Raw genomic sequence first — 20,193 nt, 5'->3', positions numbered from 1 at the left:
GCTGCAGCTTGGGGAGCCTTGGAAAGGACTGGGCCGAGCAGCAGAAACTTCTCAACAGTGGCCCCCCCCCATGATGCCCTCAGACCCCTTCCTCGGGCTAATCCCACCACCCCACGCTGTTCCTTCTGAAATCAGAGTCGCTGAAAAGGGGGCTTGGCCCTTCAAAGCTGAGAAAGGGTGCAGTGCAGAGCCGAGCTGAGATGCCTCGCTCTGGGTGTGCGGGCGCTCTCTACCATAAAGGAAGAGGCTGGACATTGGGGGCCTTTTGTTATTTCTTTATTTTGATCTCCCTCCTGCTGTCCAAACAGGGTCACAGAAATAGAGCCTTGCGTTAACTCCCTTCTCAGCTTAAGATGAAACACGGCAGCGCGAAAATCTTGCACTGAAAACCAGAAAAATGAAAGATGGGCTCATTTTTTTTCTGAGTTGTGTTTCTGGGTCCTTGACTATCAAGTTACCCACCGAGTTTCCAGCTAATGGGAGGATAGCAGGATGGCGCTCACGTGCCAGTCGGACCTGTGTGGACGGGCCGGCAGGGTGGTGGAGCAGCCTTCCTCCCAGGCTGAGAAACGACGGCCCTGTCGCATGGGGCGCGGACCCCCAATGGCAGCAGCTCGCCCGCTGCGCCCCCAGGGTAGAGGCAGTGCTGGTGGAGAGCGGCAGGACCCCCAAAGCACTCCCAGCAAACCCCTGCCTCCACTGCAGGTGGGGGACCCCCACGTGTCCCCCTGGCTGTGCTGTTCTCCCCAGTGACCGGCCCAGAGGAGACAAGTCTGCCATCGATGTCAACCTCCTGCCTCCTGGGAGACACCATCAGCTGCCAAGAGGCCCCGTCCAACCTCACCCGCCTCTTCCTTCCTCCCCCTCCCAGGGCTGGTGCTGAGCACCTCAGGGAGCCTCTGGGGCCTCGAGGGAGGCAGAAATGGGGCCGGAGGAAAGAGGCTCTATTGGCCCTCACTCCTTGCCACCCACAGGAACCAGGCGTGCATCTTGTGAGTTCACCCTGCAGGGTAGGTCATCACACCGTGTTATAAACGTGGAAACCAAGGCTCCGAGGTATGTGGTTTGCCCGAGAACCCGTCACAGGGAGGCCGCTCCCACCTTCTCTTCCAGCTGACCTCTCCCGGGCCAGCGCTTAATAACTCCGCACGTTGCCTCTCCTTACACATTGCTTTGAGGGGAGAGGAAAAGAACCACGGACGAGAAACACATCCATTTTTAATAAATAGTTTATTTATCCAACAGTTTCAGCCCTGACAGTGAAGCCTGTTGCAGTTTCTTCTTCTGGCTGGAGCCTGATTATGAGACTGTTGCGTTGCCACGGCGCCGGCGCTCGGATTCCAGCCCCGCCGATCACCCAGACATCAGAGGAAATGAGAGAGAGTATTGCTCAAATGAGAGAGACTGGCGCTTTATTAAGGAAACAAAAAATACCAATAAGACCAGAGAGGGGTGCTTAATGCCCTTTGGAGACAGCTGTTCAGTCTCCTCGGCTCGTCCCCTCTCCCGCCCGCCGCGGACGAGAACTTGTGGGGATGCTGCTCTGATGGAGAGGCTCCCGGCCCTTAACTAATAAGGCCCCCGCGGAGGTTTCCGGAGGTCGCTCCGCCTGCCGGGGAGGCGCTGGCTGGCGGGCGGGCGGGCGGGCGAAGCTCCGCGCAGCGGGGTCGGTCCCGGCAGCCAGCAGGGGGAGGAGGTGCGGCCACACCCCGCGCACTGAAACCACTGGCTGAAGTCCCCGGCAAAGGGCAAAGTACCCGGGGTGGGGAGGCGTGGTCGCCGTAAACTAGGCGATCTTTGCCCATAGGAAGTGCGAGGATCCCCAGGTCCTGGAGCGCGATCGGGTGACGCTCCGCGACTGCAGGCCTGGACTGGGAGGCCGCCTCCGGCGGGGCCGCCCAGATGGAGGCTGGCGGCGGCTCGACCCTCCTCTCCGCTCTTGGGGGCGCGTCCTCGCCGACTCCAGGTTCCTCCCCGGAGGCCACCCTAGCTGCTCATTCCTCCCGACCTGAGGCCCCGCGTGCCCAGGCCGCGTGTCTATACAGTTCTCCTACAATACTTGTTCTAATTTCTAGCACCTTACCCCTCCGGGATAAGAGGCCCAATCCAGCTAGAGGACAGGCTTTCTCCCCTCACCCTCGAGCTCCCATGTTAACACCCCCCGAAGGCACATGACCAAGCTGCTCCCCAACCCCTGCCGTCCCAGCCGCCACCCCCCACAGGCGCGGGGCACACCGAGCCGCACACACTTGCTCTGCAGGGGCTCACAGCTGCTGCGCTTTTATCTTTTCATAAAAAACCCTTCTCCCCTTTCTTCCAGCAAAATGGGGCAGAGAGGATAGGACCAACGCAGAGGGCAGCTGCCCACCTGGCCTTCTCCCCTGGCCCTTCGAGGAAGCCCACGCTTTCCTTCTGAAAGCTCGTCTCCGAAGAGTCTCACAGAGACACCTTTGGAACCAGTCAGGAGGAGGGTGAAGTCAAGGCAAGTGTGAACTCAGCACCAGCAGGATGGTGGCCCTCTCACGCCCCTGGAGGGGACTGGCCGGGGACAGGCTGATTGGGAACAGGCCCCCGCCCAGGGTTTATCGCTCTGAGTCAGAGAAGGAAGAGGGCTTAGTCCATCTCCACACCAGCATGTCTTCTCCGGCCACGCGGTGGGACTCCGTCTGGATCCGGGATTCGTTGGAGGCCAGGAACTCCACAGCCCGGTCCCAGACCCGCTTCATGCGTCTCCTGCAATGAGGGGTGGGGGTGCAGGCTCAGCAGGCAAGCGGCGCCCTTGGCCGCTGTACCCAGCGCTGCCGAGAGGCGAGCTGGTCTCTGGATGCCCTCTGTACAAAAGGGGGCACAAAGCTCCAAGATCCCACACAGAATTTATCTGCGGGAAGAAGAGTGGTCAGGTACTAACTGGACTCCTGCAGAGGAGAGAAATTTCTTGGGCCCCAGAGAAATGATTCCTCAACATTCTCTGCTCCAAAAGTGTTCAATTAAAGGGAGCTGAAAGGGGCTGGAGGCCCGCCCCCCCAGGTGTCCAAGTGGGAAGACTCTTGCTGGGACCCATTACTGCTACAGCCCGGCCGGGCAGCACCCCCCCTCCAGTGCAGGCTGCATTTTAATGCCTCGTGTGGGCTAATTAAAGAGTGGCCACTGGACTGTTGAGCCCAGACTCCACAGCACTTCAGGGGATGGGGATGAACTAGGCATCCAACCGGGGAGGGCAAGACGCTGGAGCTGCTTTTGGAACCTGAGCCACCAGGTAGGGCCCCTTCGCAGACACCAGAGTTCCTGCTCTGCTGGATCCCCGGGGCCTTGCACCCCCTCGGACAGCCCCCTATTTCCTCGTTCCCCCTCCAAACTAGACAGGAAGATTCCAGGGCAGTGGGGGAGGGCTGCTTTGACACCTACACTTGGGTGAGCCCCAGCCTCCTGTCTGACTCTAGACCACTCCCCAGCACCCCACACATGCAGAGTGAATGTGGGTGTGTGTGGAAGCAGGGGGTTCAGCTGGGGGAGCGCAAATGGAGGGAAACTCCCAGGGTGGCCCATGTGTCAGGAGGCAGAGTGGGGTGGCGGGGCTTTCTTCCCGGGGGGTGAGGTCCTGCTGCCAACCAAACCCCACGGCTGTTCAGCAGCCCCCACTTGGCTGGTCTGGCCCTGGCCACACAGGCCCTGGGGGCTGAGCTCCTCACGCTGGGTCCCTGAGGGGGGGGCATCGGCACTGTGTGGGGGCCGCGGCCTCACCCCCAGCCCCCTTCCCAGGCCGCCCATTACCAGGTGATGTACAAGCCAGCCCCCTGTGTGCCTCCCTGGACAAGCTCTTCAGACCTCCCCCAACCTCCCACAAGCGGGCCCTCATCCACAGGACAGTGTGCCCACGCAGGGACAGGAGCTGATGCGTCCTTACGAATCAAGAGCTCGGATACACTGACCAGGTGGCTGAGCCTCCTGGGTTCACGGACAGGGGTCCAGACCCTGAGGGGCAGCTGCCCGCCTGCAGTCTCTGCTGATGCACAGCAGCTGAGGCGTGGTGGCTCAAGCCCCTGATAAGCTGCAGTGCCACTTCCTGCTCTTATTAAAATGACCATGCGTGCTGCCCTTTGATGAGGGCTCAAGTGCTCCGTGCTGCCTCGGTGAGGTGGGAGGCCACCTCTTTGACACCCTGTTCCCCTTTCCTTAAGACCTGCCACTACCTAATGGCACACATTTTCCTTACGCATCTTGTCTTCTTTCTCCCCAGAACCAATGCTCCAGCAGGGCAGGGACTTTTGCTTCTTCCTCTCCCCATCTCCCCATGACCCAGTAGAGTGTGACATGCAGCAGGTGCTCAATAAACATTTGTTGAGAAAATGAATGAATGATGACCTCTCTTCAACACAGCCCTCTGCAAGGTAGTGGGATTATCTCTGTGTTACAGCTCAGACAGGGCGTTACCCATGGTTACATGATGATGAATTCTGGCAGATCCAGGAATTAGGAGGGAGTCTAGATCCACCAGTGGCCTCCCCTGAGAGCTGGAGGGCTGTGTGGCAGACTCATGCTGGGGACCAACAGCTAGCACAAGCCCCACACCGTGGTTGGTCTGCTCTAAGCTTCCTGCCTGCCACTGTCCTGGGGGTGGGGTGGGCATGAGAGTTATTAAGCATTTTCACGTTTAAAAGGGGCCCTTAAATGCTCTACTCTTCCAGTTCCTCTTGGGTTGACAGAACGGGGTGACCTCGACCACAGAGCCTGGCACTGGGAACACAGAAGTGGCACCAGCCCTGGGTCTCTGAGCAGGTTCTTAACCTCCCTGTGCCTCAGTGTCCTCATCTGTAAAGTGGTATCCTCAATGTACTCCCTCCGAGGGCCATGCTGAGGGTGGAGTGAGTGAGCTGCACCTGTGCAGGGCTCGGAGCAGTGCCCAGCTCACAGTGAGCATCCAGCGAGGGTGAGTGCTTAGTACCATCCGAGAGAGGACGGCATCTGGCCAGAGACTGCGGCAAAGTCTGAGGTGACACCGCAGTGGGCCCTGCTGGCTGCCTCCTGGGACTCTGTCCCCCAACTCTACCCTACTCCTGGTTTTGTCAGGGATCTACCCAGCATCCGCAGCCCATTTGGAAGGTGGTGCTGGAGTCCTGCATGACAACGCCCTGCCACCCCCTCCCATGAGCCGTGCACCCTGGAAGCTGACCCCATTCACTGCTGTGAAACCATGTTTCCAACTACGTGAGTGTGCCTTTGTGTATGGGAACTAGACCATGATATCTTAGGTAAGATGTGTTTCTGACTGTACACCATGATTAAAAATGTTTGAAAAACAATCTCTTCCTCCTTGCCAGTGACTGATTCAAGAATAGACAAGTAACCAATTCTGGCCAGTGGAGCCTCAAAGAGGTGTGTCCCCGGTGGCTTCTGGGAATCTTTTCCCTTGCTCATGAGAGCAACAAGAAGCCCATCTCTCCCCTGCTGGTTGTTGCAAGGCAGGTGTTGCTCCGGCTAGCTGCTGGCCATCCTGTGACCACCAGGAACTCCAGCCAGCCAACAACATCCACAGAGGGCAGGACCATGAGAGTCACAGAGCAATGGAATCAGAGCCCTGACTGTTCTGTGCCTGGACTTCCATTCATGGAAGCCCATCAGGTCCTTCCCTGCAAAGCCCCGTGGGGAGGGGAGGGTTCGGGTCCTAGGGCTTGCTCCCCAAAGCACCCCAAAGCGCCATCTCTACAGAGGAGCGGGGCCATGCTTCTGTACCTCTTGTCTGCACTCTGCCTTAATAAGCTGATGGCAAGAGGTGTGGATGGCGCCCCACCTCCCACGATCCTGGGGCTGACCTGCCCCCCTCCCCGCATGACTGACTCGAGGCTCTGGGCCTCCCTCCATGGCACTCAGTGGGGCCCGCCCCGGGTCTCACCGGCTCTGCGGCGGGATCAGGGAGTCGCGCACGTGCAGGATGCCCACGTATGGGTAGCGCTCCATGTCCTGCTCCCAGTCCACGTAGTGGTCTTGGACCACATCTGCACGACAGAGGGCACTGTTTAGGGTGAGGGCCCTCTGGCGGGAGCCAGCAGCCCTTTCACTGGGGGCCACGCACCTATAATCTTCTTCACCATCTCATACATGGCCTGCTCTTCCTCTTCCAACTTCCGCCAACGATATTTCAGGAGGATCAGGAGCCCCCACAGAAAGGCCAAGCCTGGGAGGGAACAAAGCACTGTTAATCGTGCACATCACCTTCCCCGGCCAGGCGCCCACTGGCTGTCTCACTAGGGCAGGTCACTGCGCTGGAGGCTGAGGGGGTTCCGAGTACCCACTGTCTGTCAGACCCAGGGCTAGCAAGCAGGAAACGAAGGACTGGGAAATGCAGAGGGAGGACAGGCTATTAAGTGATCATCTTCCTCCCGACGGCTGTCACCACAGAGGCCTCCCCAGCCGTCCGGATCTCGGCTCCTCCCAACCTCATTCTGGGCTTTCATCTCCTCCCTTGTGAACCAGAACACGGCGTTTCATACATATATACATGCCGGGTCCTTTGTATTCCAGATGCTGCTGCCGATAATGATGTCTGTGCCTGCCGGCGTGGGGGAGGGAGCCGTGTGCACGCCCAGACGGCCTGTGATTTGTAACCCAGCTCTCTGCAGAGCTGGTGGTTTCTGTGTTGCGGCCTTTGGCCTTCAGAGACACCCCAAGGCCTCTGCTCAAAGACAGCCCCTCATGTCGGGAGACTCTGCTTTGCCGCTCAGCACCCTGGGCCCTGCCTGTTTTCACTGGGCGTCTGTAGTTCCTGAGGAGGTGCTTACATTGTTCAGGGAGTAAAATTAGGCTAAGCTCCTGCTGGGTCTCCCCCTCGGAGCAGCCTGCGGTCTGGGGTGCCGGAAAGGACAATGCCCACCTCCAGCCTAAGCCAGCAACCTCTCGGGGATGCTGATGGCCCCCTGCCCCAAATCCAGGATGTTTTCTAGTTATCTTCCTGCTCCAGCCACCCAGTCTCCAAAGGGAAAGACGACCCAGGGCAGAGGCTGACTGGTTCATCTCCTCAGTTTCGTTAGATAGACCTCAGGTTCACTAGGCAGAAACGAACTCCGAGAGACCGCATCACCCATGCCCAGAAGTGTTGCTGAGCTGGGCTCCCGGGAGGCGCAGTGGGAGGGGCAGGGTGACACGGTGGCAGGACTTACACCAGAAGAAGATAAGCACATTGGTGACTGCCGTGAGCAGGGCGCGGCTCAGGCGGCAGCCAACACCCATGCGGGGGCGGGCGGACTCCAGGCAGACCACCTTGTCCACCGTGGTCACCAGCTCGGACGGGTCTTCCCCTTTCAACCTGAAACAGGATACAGGGCAGTAGACACGTTCAACAGCTCTGAGGAGCCGCTGTATAAGCCTATCAGCGGAAGGAGGAGGAAGGCGGGGCTTTGAGGTCTCCACTTGCTCATAAAATAGACTCGCTATCCTGGTTGCACTCTTTCCAGAAATTTCCCACGTTGGCTACTTAGAAAGAATAAAACTTTAAAGACGGCAGCAGGCTTGAACCCCTGCTGCTGAAGTGACGCCTCCCTCTGTTGGGTCTTTGACAGCCCCTCTCAGCATGTGGAAGATTAAACTGTAAATTGGATTCCCCCCTCTCAGCACAGAGAAATGGAAATGTTTACGGAATCACTGGCTTTGTGCAGCACGGCAAGAATGGAAACAGAGTCTGGGAGGGGGGGCCTTTCCTCGGTGATGAGGAGCCACATAAGCTGTTTACGTGCAGAGACCGTGGGGTGCCGCGAGACTCAGGAGCACAACATCGCCAGGTTCCTGGAGGCCAGACCCCAGCCCCAGCGAGGAGGCGTCAGGACACGCGGGGACACTGCCGACACTCCACCTTCTTCCAGCGAGGCAACAAGCTCCTGCTCTGGATTGCACAGCCGAATGGCTGGTGCCCAAACTGTCCGGATTTCTCATGACCCACTTTTTCTTTTTCTTTTTTTTAAATTGAAGTATAGTTGATTTACAACCTTGTGTTAATTTCTGCTGTATAGCAAAGTCTCACGACCCACTTCTAACACTGGTCGTGGGAGCCAGGCTCAGCTCCCCACAGGCCACCCTCCTCAATGTGAAAAGGCAGTGTCATCATTCCTCTGCGTTAGCAGCTTCAGTGCACGCTGCCGAGGATAAAATCCGTGTTTTTTGCCTTTCCAACACACAGGAAAATCGCTCAGCCACTCAGGGAAGTTTCATTTTTTTTTTTAAGCCAACGAATTTTAATCGTGCCATGCATCCGGTTATCAAGCTTTAGGCTGAGCTGCCCGAGGGGCTTCTGCTGGATGCACTGCTGATGGAATTAGTAATTTGGGTAGATCAGAGAGGAAGAGAACAAAACCCTAGAGTGTGCTTTAATATCAGCAGCTGTAACCTGAACAGAGACCCCGACAAACCCTGAAGGGTGGGAGGGGGCGATGAAGCGAGTGTCTCTCCAGCAGGGGACTCCGCTATCTGACAATGGCTGGTGCCCGCCCACCCCTGGGCCGAGCAGCCAGATAGGGCCTTTCAGGAGGGTGAAGGGCACTCTGTCTCTGCTAACCGTGCTCGCCAGAGACAGAAACAGGCGAAACTGCCCAGTCGGAATAAAACCTAGTCTTTCCTTTTACAATTTCCATACTGAGTGAAACCAACATACAGAATCATTTCATCTACAAATGAAAACTAGCACCAAGGAAAGGAAGTGCAAAAAAATGCCATCTCCAGCAAACTGTGCGGGGCCAGTGAAGGAAAGGGGTACAGACTGAGTTACTTCAAACAGGTTTAGCTGGACTGCCAGGAGATCACCCTGACACCTGGATTTTTGTGCCTCATTTTGAAACTGCTCCTTACACTGCATTCCTAATGCTTCTCCTTCCACTGCCCAGCCTTCAGGCCTGGCCCAAGATGACTTGGCTGGGAGACCTGCCCTCTACCTCCCGGCCTGAGACACCTTGATGGGCGATGACAGGGCCTCAGGTGCTTCCGGACGCCCCGCCCACACTCACCAGATGCCCACGTCCTTGTTACTGCTCAGTATCCAGGTCAGTGCGGCTTCAAACTTGGCAGAGGAGCTGCTGGTCACATTCTGTGGGAGGGGGCGGTAGGAGATTAGTCCTCCATCTGGGCGGAGCAGTTGGAGCGATATTATTCTGCTGCTAGATTAAGGAAGCCCTCTCCATGTCCTCTGCCTGCCCCAAAGCCCTGTTCTGCTAAATGCCCAGCAAACTGGCAGGAAGGAAGTCTGTAGCTGATGATACCAGAGAAGAGGCTATAACCAGAGGAGGTGATGCGGAAGAACACACAGGAAAACAATGCAGGTCTGAGACAGCAGAAGCATGTAATTTTCTCAAGGAATGAAGCACCAGGCCAGAGAGCTGGCAGCTCATCTGCAGTGAGATGAAAGAAAGTGTCGGGGTGGGGGCCCTGCGGCCAGTCCCGGCTGTGTGGCCTTGGGCAAGTCCCTCCCCTCTAGGCCCCAGGTTCCTCGTCTGTGAAATGAAAATTGGACGAGGTGACCCCTTAGGTTCCTGCCAGTTCTAAAAATCTGTGATTCTGTCATCCTGAGGCCACACCAAAAATCAAATGGACTCAGAGCAACCCAGACGGTAATCCTGAGGGGAGAGAATGACAGGTTAAATGTCTTAAGGCTGCTGAGAAGGGGGGAAAAATGAGCCAAAGGAAGAGCAAGTCACAGGGCCACTTAAAGAAGGGGCAGCGGCCCACTCCGGCTGGTCAGGAAGCAGCAGGTCAGGAATGAGCTGCGGCAGGCCTGGCTCTGGCTCACAGCTCACCTTGGGCCCAGTCACCCCATCACTGCCTTAACTTAAGGTAGCCTAATACTCAACTGAGTTAAAAAAAATTTTTTTTAAAAAAGGGCAAGCAAACACAAAACAAAAAGGGAAAAAAACACGCAGGGCTTGAAAGATCAATACAAAAGCACCAGGACCTCCCGGGAACGGACGCACACTGCAGCCTACTTACTGCTATATATTCCTGGGCTTCCATTACAGGAATGCATTTGCTTTTTAGCTTCTCTGGATTTCCACATTCAAAATTACCTAGGAGGGAAAGAACACACATTCAGATACAAAGAAGAGGTGAAAAGTATTTACCCTGAAACCGACTAAAAACTGCAGCAAAAATCAAGCCATCAGCTCTGATGGGGAACATGTGGCCCAGCGGCTCCAGCTTCTGTGGGGCATCTTCACTCTGCAGCAAGATCAAAAGCCACTTAGCTTGGATCGATTCCAGATCATTAAAACCTGACCGGCAAAGCAGTGCAGCGATTTGCATTAAATGACTAAAAAGCTGCCCAATACCAAGGTCTGTTTGCAACTGATCCCTAAAAGGATCAGACAGACAGCTTCGGAAGGCACTGGGATGGCACTATAAATAACCGCAGCCTGGGAAAAAAGAAAGGCAGGGAGGCTGTTGCATTGCAGGGATTTTGACCCATGACACAGGCAGGTGACCTAGAATGCCAGGTTTTGAGGGGCCCTAGGGAGGGATGTCCAAAATGCTCCATGGAAGAAGGGGTGTCTATGTGCTGGGACCCCGATATGGTGCTCCAAAACTCTCTTCTGAGCACCCTGGGTGGCTGGCTCCCACCTAGGATGGAGCTGGGAGCCTCCCCCTTAGTCCTGCGCAGGCTCCCAGGCCCGGTCCAAGACCCAGCCCCTCTGAAAAGCCCCCAGCCCTAGGGGCCTCTTGTTTAGCCAAATCGGCTGGACCTGGGGCTCTGCCACAGCCCTTGGCTCTTGATCACCCACAGTGGCTCACCCACCAGGTGCTGCTTCACCACTAGACCCCTTGGAAGCAGGGACAGTGCAGGGCTGGGCCCGTACAAGATCCTTAACCCCCATACACAGCCTGACTGCCCTTGACCTGGCACAGCCTGGGGGCTGCGATGGCCAGTCTGTGTGTGTCTGTGTGCTGGGGAGGGAGTGGCTGAAGATAATATTTAAAAAATCTTGAGAATGAACTGAAGCCTGCCCCTCACCCCCTAACACAGCCAAATCCTCCTATTTCAAAGTTGATCTTGTCCTTCTGGGTCCCCTGAGAATCAGTTGGCTTCTCCTGTGCTCCTGCCCCAACCCAGATCACCCTGCCCTGCTTAGGCCTGCCAGGACCACTGCCAAGGTCTCCTGGGTTCCTCCTCTCCCCTTTCTCATCCATGTTTGGTCAACAAAGCTTTAAAATGATTCTGCTTAAATGACACTGCTCCACTTAAACTGCTGCCACATTTGCCTCCCTGGCACCTGGCTCTCCGTCCATCACTCCCCCGCTCAAAAGCCTTCCCGGCCCTCACTGCCTTCAGAAGGGACCCGCGGTGGCCTGGCAACCATGGCCAGCCAGGGTGGGACTCAATTGGCCTTTCCAAAGTCCACTCCCTCTGTTTCTCCTTCCTCGTGAAGCTGCTTCCATCTCTGACCCTATAATTTCCTGCCTCTCTGGCCCCACCTTTCCCCCACAAATACGTAACTAATCCCACCTGGGCTTCAAGGCCTGGCACAGATGCCACCTCCCCTGTGACGTTTTCCTGACCACTCTAGCTAAAAGACGTTGTGCCTCCCAGAAGTTCTGGCCTCTTGGTTCTCATCTAATGGCATTTTATACCACCCAGTGGTCAGGGGGGTAGGTAGCCTATCTCTTCTACTAGACCGCAGGCAGCTGTGGGCAGGATTCTGGGCTGAGTCACCTTGTATCCTGCAAAGGCCAGCCAGTGCCCTGTCCATAGCTGACCTCCAGCAGGAGGTGGGGGGAGGGAGTATAGCTGAGTACAGAGCCTGCACGCCCCTGCGGCCTGTCTCATTGAGATGCATACCCTCAGGGCTGCCCCTGCCTGGCTTGTGGGAAGACGGTGGGTACCAGGTCCCTTGATGGCATGAGTCAGGACCACACAAGGAGGGTGGGATGGAGGAGAACTGTCTACTAGGATCCACAGTTTAAGAGCAGAGTTTCTCGACTTTATATCCTGGGGGTCTTAGTAAAATTCAGACTTTGATTCAATAGGTTTGAGATGGGACTAAGATTCTGCATTTCCAGTAAGCTCCCAGGTGGCACTGACGTTGCTGGACCTTGGACCACAGTTGAGTCACAAAGGTTTCAAACACACCCTCAGGCCAGAATTTATACGCCAAGCACCTGGGCAATAGATGACTGTAATACTGTGAGCCCCAACTCTCACCTCTCCTCCGAGGAGCTCACAGAGGCCTCCCTGACCACCCCAGTCTCCCAGCAGTCAGGAGGGAGGAGGTGGCAGAGCTGAGGCCCACAAGACTGGCGCTGAGGACTGAGGGCCCAGTACAAGTCCACCCAACCTTAACTTCCTGGCGACAGCCTTAGACAGGGTTGGCCCTACAGATGAGAGGCGCCCCTTGAACCTCCCACAGACTGACGTCTGGTTCTCGCGTCAAGTACACTTAACACAAGCACAAGCCCGGAGCCGTCACCCATGTCATCAGTGATTTGGAGAGCCTCCTGGATGCCAGGTGTCGGGCAGGACACAGTATGATGCAGGTGCCATCTCTGGCCTCAAGGAACATGTTTACCAAAGAAAACAGTGGGGGAGCCTTCTGGATGGAGGAGATTTCAGGGGGGGCATCTAGAGAACAGCACTTGGCTTTCATTTGGTTAAGAAAAGACAGACCCAAGATCATTCAGTCAGATGGGGAGACTGAGGCTCTGAGATGTCAGGGACTTGTCTGGTGTCCCACAGCCAGATGGGGACATGGGACACTAGGGCCCTGGAGGGCAGGACAGGCCTGAAGGTGCTTGGCCCACCGCTCAGACCGCTCCACCTGCAGAGGCCTCTGCACTGGGCTGGGCCGACCACCTGGTACAGGGAGGCCCTCCAGGTTGGGGGACCCAGACTCTGAGAACACCTGAGGCCCGGGCCCTTCCAGTGCAACACGGACCCCCAGAACATTAGGTGGGGGGCATCCCAGAGTAGGGGGCACATCTGCTGAAAGGCCTGTGCACGTGCCAGGACCCCTGGGATCCTTCAGGAACATATGCGTTTTGCCCAGATGCAAGGCTTAAACAAGATGCATCTGTGTGGGGAGGCGGGGAAGGCGAGACTTGGCTTCTGAGCGTGTCTTCTGGGAGATGACATGGCATCTCAGCCCACAGCCCGCTCATGAGGAGTCTTGGGCCTCGGGAGACCTACTCACCCGCTTGGATGGCCAGGAAGTTGTACAGCTCGTGCAGCAGCTCCAGCAAGGCCGCCTTCTGCTTGGCCTGACAGAACTGGAAGGGCACAGGACAAGCGGTCAGCAAGGAGGGGTGGGTGAGGGGGGCCTGTCTGTCTGGTTTTAACTGTTCAGCTACACCGTCAAGGACTCAACAGCAAGGTACACCTCATACTTCAAAACAACAACGACAACAAATTCTGCAAAGGGGTGGGCCCAGGGATAGGGCTGATAAGTACTGGGTTAACTGACTGAAAAGAACACCGTAAAAGCAGAGGCAGATGGACAGCAGATACAGTAACTAAGGGTCCACCATCCTGGAGGCTCCTGGGCCTCTGCCCCGTGGTCCCCGTTGGAATAAAGGCCATCGGTGGGGCCGTGGAGCAGGGGCGGTGTGGTTGTGGGGAAATGCAGGAGCCCAGCCTCCTCGGAGGGAGGAGCAAACACTGCACGATGCAGTCTGGTCTCCCCCGTGGGCCATTCCTGTCCGCTTTTGGAGAGACAAGTGTCTACAATCTGCCTGTGGATTGTCTACTTTGTGGATTATCTGATGCAAATGTTTAATCTTAGACTGGGTTTCCCTGGAAATGGAAAATTTCGAGGAATCTTGCAACTGTAGGGAGAAAATAAATGTCACCTGTCTGAGAAAATCAGAATATCTGCACATTTACTCCCTCAGCACCTGTAACAGTGGGGACACCATTTTGCTAGACTTACTGGGTTTGGAACATTTAAAAAAGACCGCTCTTCCTTGAGAATGGACGACAGGCCGGTGCCATGCTGAGTGGTCTATACGTGAAGGAGCAACGCATCCTCGCTGCACTCCTCACTGTACCCCAATTTCTCAGGCGAGGGGCCCAAGGTTTAGAGACCTTAACTGGGCCACCAAGAACCCACAGTTCATAGTAGATGGTGGAGCCACTTGGAGTGTGGCTGGTCGACTCCAAGCCCCCACCCCTCGAACTCCAGGCCTCTTCTGGGTTGTCACTGGGCAGAGCCCTGCACTGGTAGTCAAAGGTCTGGGTTCTGGACCTGGCTCTGCAGCTACAGAAGGAACCAAGGTCGTTTTCCTTCTCGGGGCTCATTTGTTGCCCTGATCTTATTTGGTTTCTAACAGTCTCAGAGGCCAAGATTTGTCCCTTCACATGGCCTAAAGACCCTAATGCCTTTACAAGGTATGAAATGATGCGACCAAGATTTACACACACGACTATAAATGTCCAGAAACAACTGACATGCCTCCTAGTAGAGTTAGAAACCCCAACTACTTTTTAAATGCTATTTAATGATATGGGAAAAGTTGATAATTAAGTGTCAAATGTAACTAAATATACAGAGATCCCAATTCTACAGACACACATACACAGAGACATAAGGTGAGAAGGAAATGCTCCCAAAACGTTAATGGTGATCATCTCTAGGTCTCAGAATCACAAGCGATTTTTGTCACATTTGTCAAATTTTCTAAACATCTATTATTGTCGCAACCAGGAAAAAAAAAAAAAGCAGTAGCAATTAATACTGTTCCAAACTCACAGACATTTAGGCAAAGCAGAGCTGATATCACCTAAAGGACAGAAGGTACCAGACAACGAGACAGCCTGATTAAGACAACACACCCACTCCCAGCCCATCCCCAGGGTTTCAGCAGGACAAAGGCAGAAAGAAAAACAGTCACAGTCAGCTGAGAAGGGAAAGAATACATGTATCTGAAACCCAAATGCCCCTCTGGGTTCTGGGTGAGCTTGAGCCACACAAGGAATGAGACTCAGCAAGAAACTCACCCAAGCTGAGAAGCACCTCCCAACCCACCTGTTCCCGTGTCCACCCACCCTGAAGGCCAAGGGTACCCCATAAAATCTCAGCTCAACCGAGCCCAACACTGCAACTGAAGGGAGCCTGTGATGTCATGGCGCAGGCCCTGCCTGTCTGTGCTCGCTGAGCAAGTCTTTAGCGAGGACCTGGATGGTGCCCGACTGGCTCACTCAGGTGGGGCCGGGCGCGTCCGGCGCAGAGGAGCACCCCGGAGTGTATCTGTCATTCCGTCTTGGGCCTGATACACTCAGAGGTGTGAAGGACCAAGAGACAGAAACCAGGGAACCCGTTTCTAAATAAAAGACGAATGAAACTAACATCACCAGAGAAGTCTTACAGAAAAAGTATTTTTGGTCCCTGTTTTTGTTTTCAGTCTTCAAAATTCTAGTTTCCCCTTCTGGCCATGGTTCTGGGCTACTTCCTTCAATCATCAACTGCAGTTTTTATGATAGAAGGCAGATTATACTTATTATGAGTCTGTTTTCACAGAACAATAGGGAAGCAAAGACATCTGGTGGATGAAAGCAATAAATACGTGTAATAAAAACACCCCGAAATATGACACAGCAGAAGCCAAAGGGAAATAAAACCGGTTGTCTGCATCAGGATGTCCCTTTGTTAACGCAGATAAGAGAGTCAACGCAGGGGCCTGGAAATATCCGTGGGTGGTTACTTTCCCAGCCCCCAGGCTGCCAGAGATGTGCACTCAGGGCTCAGGGAGGCCAGGCGTTGCACACTTAATAATTAGACTACTAAGTCATGCCCTCTGGCAGCACAAGGCTCCTCCTGGCAGGATTTATGACCTGAAAACGTACTGCCTTGTATCTTCCCCAGACTACCACCTGTACCGGAGCACCCCAGCTCCTCGGTAATGCTGTTTTCATGACTCGTAAATGGATGGGGCTGCTCACCTTCCCCAAATATTATTTGTAGGGATCATTAAATCTTCATAAAACAAATCTATAGACTAAGAGGGCTAACTCCACTTCAGATGTGTTTAAAACAACTTCCCGATGACATTTCAAATCAGAACAGCATTTTCAGAGCCACAGACGTACAACCGGAGAATGTGGAATTGAGAACCTGGCCTCCTGATGCTTAAAAAGCTGCCAGCTCTTCCTCCTGAAGCCAGGGGAGCTTGAGAGGTCCCTCGACCACAACCTACTGCATCCCCCCAGATCGACTTAGGCAGAAGATCAAAGTCCTTAATGCTGCGATTGATGGGAGAGTTCCCATAAGGAGCCGGGGGTTGGATCTTGGAAGCTCAATTCTCTCTGTTTCAAGTACTCCTTCACTGCCACAATTGAGTCTGACACATACATCACAGAACACAATATGATTCTGGTACATTACAGGAAGCACTCCTGAAAGTGATCCTATTAGATCTTTTTTGGGCAAGTTTACCTCCTGATGGAGGCCAACATCCTTGGGAGGAAGAGCAAAAGCTAGAGAAACCCAAACTCACCTCATCTGTTTTTGTCTCACAGTCCACTGGCAATAATTTCACTGAGACCAAGAAAAGAAACAGAGGAAATTAAAAGTGCGGGTTGTGGGAAAGGGTACAAAAAGGGATCACTCTCAAAATTCAGGGTAAGTAAAACATTACCAACATAAAGGCGGGGGGATTAGAAAGGTGTCATCTAAATGAGGCATTTAAAAAATGGACAGTAAAAAACGTAAGAGGTTCTTGGTCTTGGATTAGGGATTAGTACACCTGTGTTCTAATCCCAGGGGAAAATGATTAGCCACAGGATACTAGGCAACTATTCACTTAACCACTCTGAACCTCTGTTTCTTCATCATAACATGGGATCACTAAAGCCTTCCTTGCTTAAATCAGACTTAGTCTCAAACAAGACAACACATATGATGGTTTTATAAATTGTACACGTTATGTTAAACAGGGATTAATACTATCATGGGAGGGGAATTCCAGGTAAATCCCAGTATCTATCCAGGAGCTACTGTCTTAAAGCATCTCAACAGTGAGTACGACAGTATACCATTTTTTAATGTCACCAATGTAAACAGTTATAGTTAGTACCAGTACAGTACCATGACACTCCTGGGTCTGCTTAATTTCTCTAGCAGGTGGATAAACTGCTCTCATAGTCAAGAAATTATTTGGGTGTGTGCACGAGCCTGGGATCCCCGTGCCCACAGACTTGTTCATACACCCAAATATCCATCTGCTGCAACAGCTAACACATAATTTAGCCTTTCCCTGCATTTTGGCTGTTCCTGCTAGGCGTGGAAAGATGTGGCCTGGGCTAAAGGCTGGGAATAGTATTAATCACGATCATTTTTTGCAAAGAATATTAAAAGTCAGTGAACTAGAGTCATTTTATACTTAAATTTATAAAGAAATGGTCTCTGTGCTGTTTGCTATTAGCCTAGAGCCCAGAATTATGGAAGAAGCAAAATTTCCTTTTAGGAAACACAAACCCTTAACTATTCGTTAACATACTGTATCCTGCAGACTTCTTGTTAGCATGTCTTATCACGGAACTACCTGTGGACAGAAGCATGGCTGGGAACATCCTTGAGTCACGGGACCCTCTCTTTTAACACACCCCAAGAAGGTGCTGCAGTGATAAATGCCATCATTTACATCAGTTTAAACTCTTTAAAAGGCTCTTCCACACCTGTCTCAGAGGCAGGGCTAGTATAATCTTCTGACAAATGAGGGTCCTGTGGTCCAGAGAAGTGGAGTATGTGGCTTTTTTGGTGCTGCAAAGTTGGGACCCCAACCAGAGCCTATCTGTGAGCCGTGACACCTGGGGTGCCTTCAAACGGGCACTAATGTGTGAAAGAACAAGAAATCAAAAGGGAAGAAAGAACTCAAAAGCAATGGGGGTGGACCTTTAGAGGGGTGTGTTAGAGGGCTTTCTCTGGAGAGGGAAAATAAAAGTGACCACAGAAAGATTGCTTCCAGCACGTAGTTGAACGGGAGATTAGTAGGGACGGCTAGGGCAGAAAATGAGAATAGGAGAAAGTGAAGACAGAAATTATTGCAGATGCAGGAATCCCAGGCCTCTCCTCCCATAACTGGAGGAAGGAAAGTCAAAGTCTGGAGGGAAGAAGACGGCCAGAGACATCTGACAAGGCCCGGGAGTGTTCACCCTGGCGCTGAGAGGACTGGGGGGAGTGGGGGAGATCGTCCTGGTGGACACACGCGCGCTCAAGGCCCTCCCCTGCGCCGGCCCGGGACGTACTGTTGTCCTCCGCCTCCTGCGGCGCCGAGGGCTTGCCCATCTTCACCCAGAGGATGCCCAGGAAGACGAGCAGCAGCCCCAGGCTGGCCCAGAGCAGGAGCCGGGAGAGGCAGCGCTCCAGCCGCCGCCCCACCTCGGGCCGGGCCCGCGCCGCGCCCGCCTGGCCCGCTCTCGTCGCCCGCAGGCCCGGGCGCGGGTCGGGGCCGAGGAGGGCGGAGGACAGCCGCGCCGGGGCCGGGGACGAGGCCCACCACCGACGGACTCCGTGGCCGGGGCCCGGCGCGGCCCTGTCGAGTGGCCGGCAGTCCTCGTCCTCCTCGGAGCTGCCCCGGACCGAGGTGCGGCGTCTGAGCGGCGCGGGGCGGGCGGGGTAGGCGAGGCCGCGGCTCTTGGACCAGGAAGTGGCGGAAGCCCCGATGTCTCCGTAGGCCCCAAAGGTCGCGTAGGCCGGGCCCGAGGCCGGCGGGGAGAGCCAGGGCTCCGACCGCAGGGAGGACGCGGCTGGCCGGGCGCGAAGCGGAGCCTCCTCGCGCAGCCGGGCCTCCTCCCGCAGCCGCTCCTCGCCCCTTGCCCGGGCCTCCTCCCGCAGCCGCTCCTCGCCCCTTGCCCGAGCCTCCTCCCGCAGCCGCTCCTCGCCGCGCAGCCGGACCTCGCCCCGCAGGCGGCGCAGCTTCTTGCGGTAGACGTCCCGGGTAGTGTCGGTGATGGGTCCTGGCTGGAAGCCCAGGGCCTGCAGCTCCCGCCGCAGCTCCACGTCCGAGAGACCGGCCATGGCCAGGACGCCACCCCCAACCTGCCCCCGGCGCACACCGCACCCGGAACTGTTCCCGCCGGCGACCGCGGCGGAGTAGGCGGGGCCTGCGCCATGTTGAGAAGGTCCTTCTTAATCGCCATGTTGAGAAGGTCTTAACAGCCCGATGGCGGGCCATGATGAGGAGGTCAGATTCAGCCTAAAAGGCTGCCATGTTGGGGAGGTCTGAGGGTTTTTGGCGTTTTGTTTTTGTTTTCCTTTTTTCTTTCCCACCTTGCTCAGTCCTTCTCGTCTGTAAGAGCAAGTGCTGTTTATCTCTGAATCCTCCTCCCCTTGCACAGTCCCTGGCACGTGGTAAGCACTCGATAAAGTCATGTTGATTTAATGCATGAATTACTTAACGGTAAGAAATAAAATATTGCCTGCCATATCAGTAAACTAGGGATCTAGCCACCACGTTACAGTCACCCCCAATGATGAGCCCTGAGGGAACTCAAGAAGGAACAAGGGATGCCTGCCATCTAGCAGCCACTCCCCACAGTGAAGCTTGAGGAAACTCTGGAAAACACAGGATACTGGCCCCAGATAGCTGAGGTGCATGTGAAAGAATGGTTTCAGTGAGCCCAGACTCTTGCATCTTCCCATACATAGAAAAGTGCTAAATTCCTTAACTTGAGTCATCTGGTTTTCTTTTATTGACAGTTATCTTTTGTTCCAACTACCTGGTGTTGTTGCAAAAACTCCTATATATCCTGACTGCCCCTCTTCCCCTTCGGAACCGTTTTCTCAGTGTTGTATGAGAGGCTCTCTCCCGGGCTTGAAGTCCTAAGAATGTCTGCTGAATAAAACATAACTCTCAACTTTTAAGTTGTGCATTTTAGTCGACAATGGTGAAAGACAAGCACTGCCGAGAGTGGGGAGATGGAATCCTTTGCTTCTCTCTGCGCTTGGGGACCAATGCGTTCAGGGAAGGGCTTTGTTTGGGTTGTGGCGTAGACCCCAGGCATGTTCTGGCACCTGGTCTGAACTAAGGTCATGGTTGGCAGGCCTCTGTGTTTTCCTGGCTGTTCACTCACTGACATTGAGCCCCAAGGGGCTGCAGGCCCTGCCCTTGGCCAGATGCTGGCAGGAAAGGAGCTCCCGCCAGAGGAGGACACTGCATCCCATCGTGGGGGCAGAACAGGCAAATGCCCTTGGGCTCTTAGGGGCAGTTTGAGCCTTGCGAGGAGGCCGTGTGGCC

The 20,193-nt window shown here is 54.7% G+C and overlaps 1 protein-coding gene across 5 annotated transcripts; it reads right to left on the bottom strand.

The window, feature by feature from the left end:
* Positions 1–1,213: 1,213 nt before the first annotated feature.
* On the bottom strand, positions 1,214–19,804 carry LEMD2 (LEM domain nuclear envelope protein 2). Of its 5 annotated transcripts, XM_082414130.1 has the most exons (11): positions 18,780–19,804; positions 18,203–18,743; positions 16,453–16,493; positions 13,155–13,230; positions 9,964–10,040; positions 8,988–9,067; positions 7,155–7,300; positions 6,071–6,172; positions 5,891–5,993; positions 2,631–2,733; positions 1,214–1,410 (listed from the first exon to the last, which is right to left on the bottom strand). In XM_082414130.1, exons 1-11 carry the CDS (start codon positions 18,972–18,974, stop codon positions 1,354–1,356), a joined length of 1,521 nt encoding a protein of 506 aa, XP_082270256.1. In that variant the 5' UTR covers positions 18,975–19,804; the 3' UTR covers positions 1,214–1,353. The 5 variants fall into 5 exon arrangements, with proteins under 5 accessions (XP_082270256.1, XP_082270254.1, XP_082270257.1 ...); XM_082414128.1 differs by having other exon boundaries at positions 18,203–19,801; XM_082414131.1 differs by lacking the exon at positions 2,631–2,733 and having other exon boundaries at positions 18,203–19,802.
* Positions 19,805–20,193: the final 389 nt, after the last annotated feature.

The sequence above is a fragment of the Balaenoptera physalus genome (genome assembly GCF_965194825.1).
Source record: "Balaenoptera physalus genome assembly, chromosome: 11".
NCBI classification, from domain to species: domain Eukaryota; kingdom Metazoa; phylum Chordata; class Mammalia; order Artiodactyla; family Balaenopteridae; genus Balaenoptera; species Balaenoptera physalus.
The sequence above is the reverse complement of the archived record's forward strand: the minus strand, read 5'-3'. Positions and strand labels throughout refer to the sequence as shown.